Here is a 15,932-nt window from a genome sequence, read left to right on the forward strand (position 1 = left end):
TGTACCATCTTAAAAACCCTCACCACCTTCAATACTTCCCACCTCTATTTTTCTTAGATAATATAATTCTCTCAATACCTTTTTAAATACATTAAATTTTGTTTTTTCTTCTATTTGAATGTTAGCACTCTACCATAATTTTACAACTCCTTCTAAACACTCAAATTTACATTTTGAGGTTTCTCTAGACTTCTGTGTTTATATTTCAGAATTCTCATTTATGTCTACTCTTTTTGATCAAGATGTTTTAAAGTCCTCTATTCCAAAAAAGGATCAATTTTCACCCTTATAGGATTATACTCAGCTTTATAAAGTAAGTTGTTCTTGTTCGCAAACCTCTTAGTTTTGGTTTCTGCAATATTACATTCTAAGATCTGTCATTAAATAATAGTTGCCAAGTTTTGCGTGATCCTGATGGTATTTTCTGTGGTACCCAAACTGCTTATTTCTTGATTATTGTATTTTTTTTAAATTAAAAAAAAAGCCAACTTTTAGATGTCTCTAGGTAGCACAATGTGATGGACCACAGCTTGGAAGTGCTGGGAATTTGACCTGAGAACTGCTACAGGCAGATGTCTCTGCCTGAGAAGGTTAAAGGGAAGAACTTGCAAGTGCAATGGTAAAATTCTCTTGATTCAGTGTCACTCTTGTGTTTTCTTGCTGAACATGAAATTTTACCTCAGTCTGACTGTGATACCTTACCTTATGAATAATGGAATCTGGCTATTCCATTGGCTATTCCAAAATAAAGGCTTTTAACTATAATCAACCAGCTATAAAGGAAGCTTTATCCTGTTATATTTATTTCAGATTAGTCTGTTTTTGAAGGGATAGTTTTGATAGTTATAATCATATCCCTTTTCCTTTCATAACAAATTTCTATAACCAGGGTAGATGAACTATAAATTAAAAAAAAACACAAGATGTTTTCACAATTATTTAAACGTTTCTGAATTACTATTTATTGTTGAGTTATTTTGGACCTGTCCAATTCTTCATGACCCCATTTGGGGTTTTCTTGGCAGAGATACTGGAGTGGTTTTACATTTCCTTCTCTAGCCCATTTTCCAGATAAGGAAACTGAAGTAAAGTTAAGTGACTTGCTCAGGGTCACATAGCTAGTAAATGTCTCAGACCGGATTTGAATTCAGGAAAATGAGTTTTCCTGACTGTAGGCCCAATATTCTATCTACTGTTCAATTAATTGCCCTTACTGTAGGATGCAAGTATGAAAGATCTTACTATTCTTATTTTTAATATTCTGAAACTTCAGTACTAAGTAAGTATGTAAATGATTTCTTAGGTTTGCCATTCTTCCTTTTGTTAATGATTATGTTTATTATTTATTATTTATTTATGTTTATTATATTCTTGCTATTATTAGCTAATAAGAGTTTTGTTGATGTTGAGTCATCTGCCATAACTAAAAAAAAAAAGTGATATTCAAAGGGTTTAGGAGTATTTGATACTAGCAATTATGCAGGTGGAGGACTGGAATGAGATAATGGACAGTAGATACTAGTAGGAACAGTTTTCAAACAAGCTTCAATTTTCCTCTTAAATTATAAATTTTAGAGGAATTTGTTTCCTAAAACAAAAAATGTCTTGGATTATGGAGAATGTGTATGAGACTCATTCTCTGTTACTTCACTAGTTCAAGCAAAAAAAAAAATGTTACACATTTACTTATTCCAAATCTGGGTCAAGTAGAAACAGTCAAGAAGCCTCTATCAAATATTATGTGTTAGATATTGTTCTAGATGCTTGGAGGTACAAGGAAAAAATCCTTATCTGTCAATAATTGGTCAGTACATATTTATTAAGTATCTTTTCTGTGCCATGCACTATGCCAACTCTTGGAGATATAGGAAGATGCAAACAGGTTCCTGTTTTCAAGGAGCTCACAATCTAATGGGAAAGATAACATATAAGCAAATATATACAAAGCAAACTATATATATGTTATGTGTGTATATATATATATATATATATGAATATATGATAAATGTCCTTGCTATTATTGGTTCTTGTTCTTTGTTCTCAAAGAAGACCATGATATTAGGAGGTATAATGCCATGACTTTCAAATGAAGTGGACTTGAGAGGGAGAGCTATACATAGTCACTGGCCTCATTTTCTCCTCTGGAGCTATCTGGATCCAGTGGCAAGATATAGTTCAGGAAATCTGGAGATGGCCCCAGATGATAGGATAAATAGAAAATCATTAAAAGGGGGAAAACATTAGAATTAGAGGGTTAATAATAATAATAATTAAGGTTTCTTGTGGAAGATGGAGCTTTAGGTGGGATTAAAAAAAATCAGGGAAGTCAGTGGATGACTAAAGCATTCTGAGAATGGGGAAAATGCTTGGAGCCAAGAGATGGAATGTCTTGTTCAGAAATATCAAGGAGGCCACTGTCACTGGATTGAAGACTATGTGGTGGGGAGTAAGGTATAAGAATAATAGATAGGTAGGAGGATACTAGATTAGAAAATGTTTTGAATATCACATAGAGGATTTCATATTTTAGTCTAGAAGCAATAGCAAATCACTGGAATTGTGTGTGTTTGTGTATGTGAGACCTGATGTAAAAACTTGTGCTTTAAGATCACATTGATAGTGGTGAAGAGGATAAACTTGAGTGAGGAGAGACTTGTGGCAAGCAGACAAACCAGCATATTCAAGATATGTTGCAGAGATGCTTCCACTTTATAAAACATGAATGTGAGCTATCATCATTTTTAATGAAGAGTACATTAAACTGGAGTTCATTTTCCCCAAGATTTATTAAGCCACAAGGCTTTGGAAAATTACAAACTAGGTCTTCATTCGTAAAATAGAGTTAGTCATACCTTATCTATCTAGGAAAGTAGAACCTAATCTTAATGTTTCTTCCAGTTCTGGGCTCTGAAAATGAGGTTGAGCTTATTTATACCTGAGAGCAGATGGAACTGCATAATCTAAGAAAAATAAGCAATCAAAAATTATTCCTCAGTAGGAAGATGTTCTGAAGAATGAAATTTTATAACACTTATTTTGTTGATCCATATTCTTATATGGTTACGTATTGTACCCAAAATTGTTTGTAGACATTAAAATACTTTACAAATATCAACTATTATTATTGTTGATGTGCTAAAATATAAAAATAGGGTCAGCTAGGTAACACAGTAGATAGAGCACCAGCCCTGATGTCAAGAGGACCTGAGTTTAAATCTGGTCTCAGACACTTAAGCTTCCTAGCTGTGTGATCTTGGGCGAGTCACTTAACCCCAATTGCCTCAGCAAAAAAATAAAATAAAAATAAAGCCTTTCCTAGGATGCTGATGTTAGCTTCTCACCCCTACTAAAAATGACTGAATATTCATATCAAAAGATTAAAGAATTTAAAGGGAAGAAAAGTAAACTATTAAAAACCAAGTTTAAAAGTCTCAAACCATGGGTAATAAGAGAAAATCAAATTAAATAAACTCAAGTTTTTGCCTCACAGCTGCTGAAGATGCTGCTATAAGAAGTTGTTGTTCAGTTGGTTTTTGGTTGTTTCTGCTCCTTTATAACCCCACTTGGGGTTTTCTTGGCAAAAATATTGAATTGATTTGTCATTTCCTTTTGTAGATCGTTTTACATTTGGGAAACTGAGGCAAAGAGGATTAAACGATTCGTCAATGTCACATAGATAATTAATAAGTGAAGCTAGATTTGAATTCAGGAAGATGAATTTTCCCAGAATTCTGTACACTGCTGCACTTAGCTACCCCATTATGAGAAGAAAGACACAGTAATAAGTTGTTGGGATAGCCATAAGTATATGTAATCTTTCTGAAAAAATTATGACAAAATAAAATTAATATATTATACCACAGAGATTAAAGAAAGGGTTGATTGCTTATTTTTCTTAGGCCTGTGTGCCATTTATTTTTTTTTGAAATAGAATGGCTTTACAAGTGTGTTCTGTCTAGAAATTGGTTATTTCATTCTAATCATTATGCCACCAGATAAATCATGATAATCTTGAATTATAGAGCATATATAACAAAATATTTCTAGCAGTACTTTTTTGTAGGAAAAAATTGAGAAAAAAGTAGATGGAGTTAAAAGCCAGACAACAGTATTCAGCTAGGTCCCTATTGGTGTGAATAACAAATGAATAACAACATGTATTTCAATTCTGACTATTCAAAGTTAGTTATATAAAATAATGTAATTGGTTCCAACAATTGAAAATATGCAGGGTGAACGCAAATAATTTGATCAGCATACAAGATTCATTATTTGAGTTAACTGTCTCCCATAACTGTGTCTCCTCACTGGTTAAAATCAATGCCCTGCACCTGCATAAGAGGTGAGGAGGAGCTGGTGACAGGGGAAGAGAAAAGAACTTCAATTTTTTTAGTCATTTTGAGTCTTGTTTCTTTGGGTTTCTCAGATCACTCTGGGTTATCCAACTCCTGTGGATTCTTCTGGCTTCAAGCTTCAAGAGAAAAAATGGAGAGTGCTAACTCTCTAACAAACTTGTTGAAAAGAACCTAAGACTCTGGGAAGGTGATTTGAGAAGAGGTAGCAATCTTAATCATATCCCCATCCCCAGCTTCTGCCACCATGAACTTTAAGGAACTCCCCTTTGGGTAAGATCTAGGACTCTCTTAGTTCCCTACAGGAAGCTCATTCCTCCTGTATTGTCTGTTCTATATTCTCCAATGTATACTTTTTCTGAGTTCTGTTTTGTTATTGATTTGGATAAATATAAGTTTAGCTATGTGGATTTACTGTGGAACTGATATAAGGTGGGAAAGGAATCAAGCCTATGGTCTTTCCATTAATTAATGAACAACAGTCAGAAGTGTAGCTTGAACCTGAAAACCACATTCTCCCTAGATTAATATTTAAAGGAGAAAATAGATTTAACTCTATTCCCATTGCTTTCTCTAAAGAGAGCCGAGTGGTCAAGCTTCTGGTCCCAAGCTCATTTATTCTTGGCATATACCTCAAAGTGGGGTATAGGGAGAAGAGGCTAGAGATGTTTATTTTGACTCGAGACATATAAAATTACACTCTCAAAATACATATTGGAGAGGAGGGATAGTCTCATTACATATGCACCTAGCTGTATACAATGATTACAAAAAAGTAAATTAAAAACAACTCTAAAAGATAATGATCCATCTTAATATTATTTTCTTTTCTTGGCAGTGACATTTTTCTTTATTACAAGGATTAAGTTTGATATGGGGGGAAATATTAGGAAATAAAACAGACAAGATAAAAAAATTAATTCTGTGAACAGAATTTGTGTAACATGGAAAAATAAGAATGTGTTAAGAAAATAAGATATGTGTTAATATCTATTGAGTGACAGCATATACGAATATTTATGAACATATGCTAAAATCTCTCATCTATAAAACTAAAATGATCATCTTTTTCTGTATTTTTTTTTTAAAAAAAGGTGATTGAACAGATATATGAACAGTGTACCATAAGCTGAGAATTATACACTATTTCAATTTTATATCCCCATTCAAAAGTAGAGTAATAAGAGTCAACATATAACTTTCAATAGGTATTACTGGAGTTGCTTATTATTTTTATCTTGATTACCTGCTTTTGTAGAGGGCCACAGACACAAAGGGGAACTCTTGGTGAAGTATAAGATTCTTCAGCCCAGAGGGAACCTGCTGACAATGTCTGGTTTGGCTCTCATCTCCCCTTGGGGGATCTCAACCTTCCTGAGAAGTGTTCTACTTGAAGCAGACATGTTTGCAATAAGGAGGCATATACATAATAATAGTAATGTGCTTATAGTTAGCACATGCACAGTTTGCTGTAGTGATGTAATTGCACTAAAGTATTTAGGGCTGAGAGAACTTGAAATAAATAGACTCCATATTTGATCATCCATGTGATCCCACCTCTTCACTCCTCTTCTAAGACTAAGGACTTGGGCTGGTACTGAAATCCTCCAGAGAGCTAGTTCAGATGGTACATTTGGCGCCCAATGTGAGGCCCTAGAAATGTGGGTCCCTAGAAAGTAGGGTACACAGCACCTCAACTGACAGGATCAGTGAGTTCAGTGGAAGAGTACTTAAATGATTTTCAGGAATTGATAGGATATATCCAATGAATGTGTCCAGTGATAGGCTTAACTACCTATCAATTACAACCATTTTTGAGGGAAGATATTGCTTTAGACTCACCCTGCCAGCTTACAAAAGAAGCTCAAGAGGCTCTGAGAGAGATTGAAGTGGTGTTGAAGCACTCAATGTAGTTGAAAGAGTCACTCAAAAACCCTTAGAAATATCAGTTTTTGCTACAAAAGAGGACTGCTATAGTAGTCCTTCATCAAGGAGACAGTGTGATTGAGTGGATGATACTCCAAGCACCACCAGACCAAAGCATTATTCCTTACCCAGTGCTTGTGGCTAGAATCTTATTAAAGGCCATTAAGCGAGCAGTACAATTATCTGGGATAAGACCTGACAAGATGATATACACTTTTTATAACAATGCACAAATCAATGTATGCTGTGAAGCCATTCTAGAATGGCAAATTTTATTGGCCATAGCTCCAAATTTTACACATGAGTCTTCCTTAAAAATAACCCCTCTATTACATAATTGGCCATAGATTTTTGAAGAAAAGGTTTCTAAGGTTCCTCTTAAAGGACCAACCATCTTTACAGATGCATCCAAACATAACATTTATGTTGTATATTTTCATGACTTAGCTATAGAGTAGTCAGAACTTCCTATCAGTCCATTCAGCAGAATGAGTTATATGCAATTATGCCAGCTCTTACTTATTATCCAGGAGATGTAAATATATTATCTGATTTAGCCTATTTAGTAGGTGTGGTACAAAAAATTGCCACAGCCCAAATAAAATTTGTAGCCTCTAACATATATCAGCTTTTAAAGGAACTTCAAGAGCAAGTGAGAAAATGTCCAGATAAGTATTACCTCTTGCATGTCCACTCTCAGTGGTCTTCCAGGAACTATTTTTTTTTATAGAAACACAAAAGCAGATTCTCACCATGTTAGCCAATACTCCTCTATTTCAGGGGTCCTCAAACTATGGCCAGCGGGCCAAATGCAGCAGCTGAGGACGTTTATCCCTCTCATCCAGGGCTATGAAGTTTCTTTATTTAAAGGCCCACAAAACAAAGTTTTTGTTTTTACTATAATCCGGCCCTCCAACAGTCTGAAGGACAGTGAACTGGCCCCCTATTTAAAAAGTTTGAGGACCCCTGATAGATACTAAGTATCTAAGGCAGGATTCTAACTAAGGGCTTCTACATCCAAGCCTCTATCCACAACACCATCTAGTTGCCTCTAATAATTTTACCTTTGAAAAAGGCAAAATTGGTCCACCTTCCATGATATGTCGGTTGCAGAGGGACTTAAAAAATAAATGTAATTTTGCTTTAGTTACTTTAGCTGGATTTAAAGAGAAGAGATAGGGTGGGGAGGAGTGTACTGAAGCATCCTATTTCATTGGTATGTGGAACTCTACAAGTCCAGATCAACAACTCTTCTCCCATAATCTTAAGAAATTTGCCCAAGTTACTGAGAGATCAGTGATGTACCCAGAGTCACACAATATAAAACATAAAACAAAGGATTTGAACTCAAGTATTCCTGACTTTTCAGCCAGTTCTCTCTCCACTAGGTCAGGCTTCTTCTATGCTTTGCTCATTGTAGGCACTTAATAATAACAGCTTTTTAATGTTTTGAAAGTGTTTAGCATACATTATCTATTTGGTATCCCATGACAACTTCTGAAGTGGATATTACAGACATAATTATCATTTTACAGAAGAGGAAATTGAATCTAAAGGATTTTAAGTGACATATTTCTGGTCACAGAGAAAAGCATTGGGATCATTTCTTAATTCCCAGTTTAGCACTCTAAGTCATCACACTTAATAAGATCCTTTCCACACTCCTACGCTCCCTCCAGGGAAAAATCCTCATGGTTTGAGACCCAGTGAAATTTGGCAAATGGATGTGACCCATTATAAATCTTTTGGTTGTCTGTCTTTTTATCCATGTTGTAGTAGACACCTTTTCAGGATTTACTTTCGCAATATTAGCAGCAAAATAGACAGTCCAAATGTCACTGAATTCCTTATACAAGCTTTTGCAATCATGGGTGTGCCACAAGCAATAAAAACAGATGATGGACCTGCCTATACCATCAAAGGGCTGAGCCAGGAGACTGATGAGAGACTTATTAAAAATGCCTGTTCTGACTAAAGTCCTCTTCTCTATTAGTCAGAAAGTTTGCCTTCATGTCATCTCATAAGATTCAATACCTGCTATAGCATCTCATCCTGAAACCATCCAGATGAATAAAACATAAAAAGACTTTGATGGTGCTGTACTGATGTGATTGTACTAAGGTATTTAAAGTGAGAGAATTTGAAATAAATGGACTCCATATTTGACCATCCACATGGGTCCCTGCCTCATCATTCCTCTTCTAAGACTAAGGACTCGGAGGACCTGAACTGGTACCAAGATCCTCCAGAGAGCTAGTTTGAATTGTACTCCCGATTTGATAGTGCTGTTTGCACTTCTTAGATGCAGACTCAGAAAACAGTCACTGCACAAACTTAGTTTGTGTCCACAAACTGGACACAGTTTGACCATGCTGTTGGGGGAAAAATAATCATGTTCCCATAAAACAAAAAATGGGGAATTGTTAAGGACTATGCTTAAGTGTGAAGGGGCAGGTCAGTTCCCTGAGAGCCCCACAGCTGTGAATCATAACACACTTGAAAGAATTTCAAGTCAGCCTTTGCTGACACAAATGTTGCTTCTGGATTGGGAATGAAATAAATTGGGAGGCAAGAGGGAAGAGGAGAGAGGTCAGAAATTGCAACTACCTCTCAGTCTTCTTGTATCATTATCATTGTCTCACATAAAGGGATCTATTCTGCTGGTCACAATTAAGATCCCAAGCAGCCATTAGTGAGTGGCTCCTATAACACCCAGCAAGCACTAGCAGGTTGCGCCTGTAACAGCTTTCATAGGTTAGACTTCATTTAAAAAAAAATTAAATTACAGAATCATAAATACTTTGAATTAGCCAAAAGAACTTTCCTTGTGAAATGTTGGCCAGACTCCCGTGGCCAGACCACCATGATTAACTGGCTATGGACTCTTGGAAGTAACCATTCAGGGTGTGTACTGTCCTTGAATCATGGGAAGAGTAGACCCTCTTTCCAGAACCTTATGTAAGGACTAGTTCTTTGCCAACACCTTTTGGCAGAATGTCTTTTTTGTTCTCAGACTATTTAATAGAGAAAAGTCTAGTTACTTGGTTGGAGTCTCACCCATGGAGAGGATGCTCTGCCTGGGAACCTTCCCAATTGGGATTTGACTGGCTGCCCCTGGGATTCCTCAGTTGCTGATTCTAGAGTTATTGCTCCCCCGATTTGGTGATGTTTTCTATAGCTACTCATTTCTCTTTGCTTTGCTTTATTGATTATCATTTTAAATTGCATAGGATATTATCTATAAAACTAATATGTTTTTGCCTATTTTTAAGCATTTTTATTAAATTTGTAGAATTGTGTGTGCATGTCATTTTGTAAGAATGAATCAAAACCATAAAAAATCTTTACTTTATACCACCTCCCCCAAGCAGACTACAGTTAAGCATAGAATATTTGTGTGTGTATATGTATGTGTATACATACATACATACATACATATGTATACACATACCACACATATATACATATATAGATATGACAATGTTAATATGGTTGACATATAATGTAAATTTCTCTCTTGATTATATCTTTTTAAGTTTGACTTCGTCTAGTCCTATTTTTTCCTAATAAATTCTACCCCTGATCATTGTTATTATGTTTGTGTATATCTCTTATTCCTACCCCTGCTTACTCTTCTACTTTAGTTCTACTCCTTAATTTGCTCTTGCTTTTACTTTACCTCCAACCCTTTTCTTCCTTCACCCTTTTTCTCCTTCTACATCCCACTCCCATTAATCTATGTGTCTTATCTTATTGTCCTATTCATCTACACAACTTTCTATACTTCCCTTTATTCTATTCCTTCTCATTTTTTTATCCTCTGTGTGTGTGTGTGTGTATTGTTCCCTATTTAATTCATTCTTTTTATGAGCAGGTTTTCAGAACTACCAGCTCTCCGCCCCTTTCTAATGCTTCTCTGTCAGTTTTTCTTCTGTACCTCATTTGTATAGCACAATTACTATTTTACCTTTTCTTAGACAGTTTTGCTTTTTAGAGTCAGATCATACTGAGCTCTGCCCCACTCTTTCTTTTGGACTATCCAATTATTATGTGAATCTTGGACATATCATTTCCATTTCCATGTATAAAACAGAGTTTGTTCTTATTAAATCTCCTGAAATTAGTCTCTGATATTGGTTCTTATATGTTAAATTTTCTATTGAGTTCAGGTTTGAGAAAAAATTCTGAAAATCTGAGAGTTCAATGAATTTCTATTTTTTCATTAATTATTATACTTAATTTTGCTGGATATGATATTTTTGGCCATGGGCCTAGTTCTTTTCATTGTCATATGTAATATTTCAGGACCTTTGGTCTTTTATTGTAACTGCTGACAAAACATGTACAATTCTAATTGTAGCCCCAGTATAGCTGAATTGCTTTTTTTGTTTGTTTGTTTTTCATAAAACTTTCTCTTTGATCTGGGGGTAAGGAGCTTAAATTCTAACTGGGAAAGATAATATGTAAAAGGGAGCTGAAAGGATCACCAGGGAGAAAAGGTACCCAGCTAAGGGGTACTAGGTAGAGAAAATCCTATGGGGATAATTCAGCAGAGAGATAAAGCCATTTTTGGACTTGGTCTCCTCATATTGGAAGTTCTAGGAGGACTCAGTGAATCACAAAGTCCTCCCAATAGATGCGACTCTTACCTTTCACCAATTGGGGTACTTGCTTCTCATCCTTTAGCAAAACTTGAATATATTCTCTGAGTTTCTGACTCAGAGTAGTTGTTCCAGAAATAGAGAAAGGCACAATGGTTCGGCCATATTGTCTCAAATTCATTTCTAATGCAGGGTCATCTCGTACTTCTGAATAGAAGGTAATGGCTCTGAGAAGTATGGCAGTAAATGTCAGAAGCACCAGAATTTGCAGTAATATTAATTTCCAATTACGCAAACTGAAGGTAGCCCTTTTCACTAACATGGCATAGAACTGCTGGCTGTAGAGATAAATCTAAATAAAAGCAGAGAGAAATATAGTATTATAATAGTTACTGAATTATAGAACTTTAAAGTCAGAGTACACCTCAGGGGCTTTCCTGTTGAACTCAAATGCTAAAGTAATATCCTTCAACATATACTCAGCAACAAGATAGTTACACTGCAATTACTTGTAGCTTATGATACAATAGTTGAAAGGACAGAGTTAAAGAACACAAAACAGAAAGGTATTCCTGAACATAATATCTTGGCCAACACAAATAGTGTAGCAAAGATAATCAAAATAAGCAGATTAAACTAAAAATTTTCTGTTTATGTTTGCAAAATTTTTTGATGAAACAAAGACCGATTTCTAAAAAGCACCATTTATCGTATACTCAAAAGACTAAAAAAAAAAAAAAAAAAAAAAAAAAAAAAAAGAATAAGAAATCCCCTTGAATAAACATTGAACATTTTTATGAAGCATAGAGAAAAGAACAAAATCCTATTATCTCTCTTGTATCAGTATAGTTGTTCTATTGCACAAAATAATCATTCCCATAAAACTGGGAAGTACCAATTTCCACTGTTTTTATAACATGCAAATGGTGCAGTATGTGGAGATATAAAAAACCCTTGGTCTGGGAATCGGGAGGACTAGCTTCTAATTTTAGCTTTACCATTAACTAGCTATATGTCCTGTGGCAAAGCACTTCATTAGACCTTAGCAAACTTATTTATAAAGTCAGAGAACAGGATTCAGAAAAGTCCTTTCTAGTTCCAAAATTCTTAGTTCTATTATCTAGATCACCATTCCCAAACTAAAAAAAAGTTGTAAACAGGGGTTCTTAATCTTTCTCCCTCTCTCTTTTTTGGAGGGTATTACAACCTGATGAAGTCTGTGGGCCCCTTCTCAGAAGAATATTTTAAAATGCATAAACTAACATACATAAAATGACAAAGGAAACCAATTATATTGAAATCAACACTCAGTCAATAACATTTATTAAGCCCCTACTATGTGCCAAGCTGTGTGCTATACTATGTGCCAGCCACTGTGCTAAACTGCTGGGGATACAAAATGAAGTAAAAGACTCAAAAATTCTCTCAAAAAAATCTATTGGGGGAGATAACAAGGAAATAAATATGTGCAAACAAACTAGATACAAGAAAAGTAGGACTCAATTAAAAGAGGGAAGGCACTTGGATTATGTGTGATTAGAAAGACTGAAGAGAGCTATCAAACCCTTGGCTCCAAACCAGAATAAATTTTAAGGAGAAAATATTTAACAAAGTAATTAAAAATATGGCAAACTTAGATAACATTACATTTTAAAACTAAGTCATTATGCAATCTGTAATGTACTGAATAGTGTACTGAATAGTGATTCTCATTTCTATTTGAGTTTGACACCATTGATACAGAGAGACTTGAAGGAAGCCAGGGAATTCAGGAGGTGGAGAAAAGAAAGAACACAGCAGTCATGGAGGAGAACAAGAGAAAATGCCTGAAGCTGAGACATAAAGTGTCTTGTTCATGAACAGCAAGACCAACATGAATGGATCAAAGAATATTTGGAGTGAGAAATAAGGTATAAGAAAACCAGAAAGTTAAAATGGGGCTAGGTTATGAAGAGCTTTGAACACCAAAAGAGAATTTTGTATTTGATCCTGGAGGTGAAATTGGAGTTTACTAAGTATAAGGGCAGTATGTTTTCCTATCTCGGAGTTTCAAAAGTTCAAACATCTAGGAGAAATGGTAGCTATAATAAAGGGAATAATGATTTTTCCAATTGACAAATGTACCTCTGTATAATTATTTTCTCAGATCTGGTGACTATACTATTATTAATCATTTCACATGTCAACTTGCATATATATCAGAAGGTGCCAATTAAATAAAAATTTGAATTCATCTGAAATGTAAATTTATCTTAAAACTGTCCAATTTCTCCCTCTCTGAGTTCCTGATAAATAATGAAACTATTAATTTTAGCTTGTTACCTCAATGTTTTCCTTTTTTTTGGAAAAAAAAAGATGTTAAAGTTTAAATTCAACATGTAAATTAGTAAGCAAAGTATCCCATGTGTTTAATTACATAAATCATCAACTCCAAATTGCTTACTAAACTCTGGAAGAACTAACAATCAAATTCTTGGATTATAAAGTTGAAAAATCACATTCTAAAGCAAAAAGATGATAAATTGATGGGACTATTAAGAACAGCAAATATAATCTTTACCAGATTTTTCCTTGTAATGAGTTTATATGGTCTAGCTTCTGCATCACTAAGTGACTAAAATAATGCAGAATACCCAATATTTCCTAAATCTGAGTACTACATTAATGATGTTTCTAACTTTTAAAAAAATTTAGTTGAAATACTGAAATCAAAATATGTACCTTGTTTGCTAATCAATTTTCCAGACTTAAATTTTAAGCAAGATTACTTACCCCTGTATTGAACTTCACAGAATGGTAGTGGTGCTCACGTTGTTGCTGCTGTTCCTCTTGGTTTTTCTCTTCATCACTGTCACTAAGATAAATACCCATCTCATCTCCTTCTAAAGACATTCTGCTGACCTGTCTCAGAAACTCTTTATTTGAGGCAGATAGTTGGATGGCTTTGAGATCCATTTTGGAATCCACCATCTTACCAACCCTGTACCAAAAAGCATTTCATTTTAGTTGGAGATGAAAGTTCATTGTCTTTGGGAGGCTGTCAAGGTAACTGATAAAACAATAATATCCTTATATATTTTTTCAATATATCAAAACAGGAAACCTAATTATCAAGAAATATGGGTATATCTGCAAAATATATAATTAGAAATGACCTCTATAGTGAAATTTATAAGAAACAAAATCAAATTGTATTTTATACTTTAATTATGGAAAAAAAATCTTACTCAGGGATATACAGTGGTTCTCAAGCTTGTGAACAGTGCTTAAAATATCTCTGAGGAGCACGTATGGTAGATCTTAAAATCATTTAGATACTATAAAATCAAGACAACAGTAAAAACATTTATAAAGTTTTATACAATCTTTGATTCTTTAATGGACTATTCCTTGCTATAAAAGTGCTTCTGTGCTTTCTGATTTTTCATTTAGCTGTAAAAAATTAAATCCATTATCCAAGAACAAAAAGAATGAAATCCAATGGGAAGGATTTGTTTCAGCAACCCTGCAGGAAAGGAATTGAGACAGTTTATAAAAAACAACAAAAGAATACTCCACAAACAATGAAGACTTTTACTAGTTGAATTTTCTGTTTTCATTTATATCTTTAATGACAATCTCTATACAACTCAATCAATTGATAATTTCCCTTATATTGTAAATTCTATCATGGAAGCACTGAATTTCAGTTGGAAGGGACATAAGTTATTTAGATTAACCCATATCTGATCAAAAATCCCCTCTTAAACTTAAATTTGCCTTTGTATTACTTTCAATTAATGTTCCTAGTTCTTCTTCCTGTAACCAAGTATAACAAGTCAAACAAGGACTGCAATATCAACCTTTCCGATATTCCTGACTACCTCTTATTATAGTTTTTGTGGTGGGAAAAGAATTGGAAATTGAAGGAATGCCCACCAATTGGGGAATGGATGAACTCAAGTTGTATTAATGTGATTGTGATATTTCTATGCCATAAGAATTTTTGAGCAGAAAATTTTCAGAAAACTTTGATAAGACATATTAACTGATGCAAAATGAAGAGTACAAAGTGTAAAGTACAGGAGAACATTGTACACAGTAATAGCAATATTGATCATGATCAATTATGACAACTATTTTCAGGTATAAAATGATCTAAGATGAGAAAGAACACATGCTGTTTAAAGGGCTATAAAACTATGCATGTCCTTTCACCCAGGAATATCATTATTAGGGCTATATCCAAAAGAGATCAAAGAAAAGGAAAAAGGACCTACACATACAAAAATATTTATAGTAGCTCTTTTTGTGGTGCTATAAAGCCACCCAAAGAATCGAAATTGAAAGATTTCGAAGAAAATGAATAACCTTTTTATATCTTTCTAGTCTCACACAAACTCTCAGTAGTTATATGCTACATGGCATATAGTGGGAATGGTCTCATAGAATGTGAGTTATCCAAATTTAAAATATCATCTAGGTTCTCTACACAATATTTCTTAAGCAAAAGGTAATGTTATAAACTAAGTATTCTAAAACTTAATTGGAAATTAAGCATACATCATTAATTTTTATTGATTTTGTAATTTATAGTTATATAATATAAATTTTGTTGATTTGATAATATATTTTAAATCAAATTATTTACTTAGAAAAGGCCTCTGAAAAAAAATTAGCCAATGTCAGGTATATCCTGGGGATAATCCTGCACACATCAATAAATCATTTTGAGGTTTTAGTCTATTAAAAATACCAGATCTTTCATAAAATTGACTATCCATGCTTCCCAATCTTATACTTATGATGTTTATTTTTAATACCCAAGACTTTACATTTATTCCCTACTGAATTTTAATTTATTAGATTTAGTCCAGTGCTAGCTTGTGCTATAAGTAAAAATAAAGAAGATGAACACAAAGAAGCATGGAATATGAACTGATTATTAAGTGAAGTAAGCAGAATCAGGAAATCACTAGCCCATATCACTATCACTAAGATTTCACTTCAAGTCCTGCATCAAATTTAACCTTAGTCAGTTAATGATAACTTATCAGAGAAGAACTTTTGTAGA

General features: G+C 34.1%; 1 protein-coding gene across 1 annotated transcript in view; it reads right to left on the reverse strand.

The window, feature by feature from the left end:
- LOC100920109 (ATP-binding cassette sub-family A member 3-like) overlaps positions 1-15,932 on the reverse strand; it is a 165,941-nt gene that overhangs the window by 38,354 nt on the left and 111,655 nt on the right. Inside the window, exons 19-20 of the mRNA XM_031942112.1 lie at positions 13,652-13,859; positions 10,928-11,231 (exon numbers count right to left, since the gene is read on the reverse strand). Of these exons, the coding sequence (XP_031797972.1) occupies positions 10,928-11,231; positions 13,652-13,859 (512 nt within the window). The remainder of the gene's footprint in view (positions 1-10,927; positions 11,232-13,651; positions 13,860-15,932) is intronic.

The sequence above is a fragment of the Sarcophilus harrisii genome, chromosome 1 (genome assembly GCF_902635505.1).
Source record: "Sarcophilus harrisii chromosome 1, mSarHar1.11, whole genome shotgun sequence".
Lineage (NCBI taxonomy): Eukaryota > Metazoa > Chordata > Mammalia > Dasyuromorphia > Dasyuridae > Sarcophilus > Sarcophilus harrisii.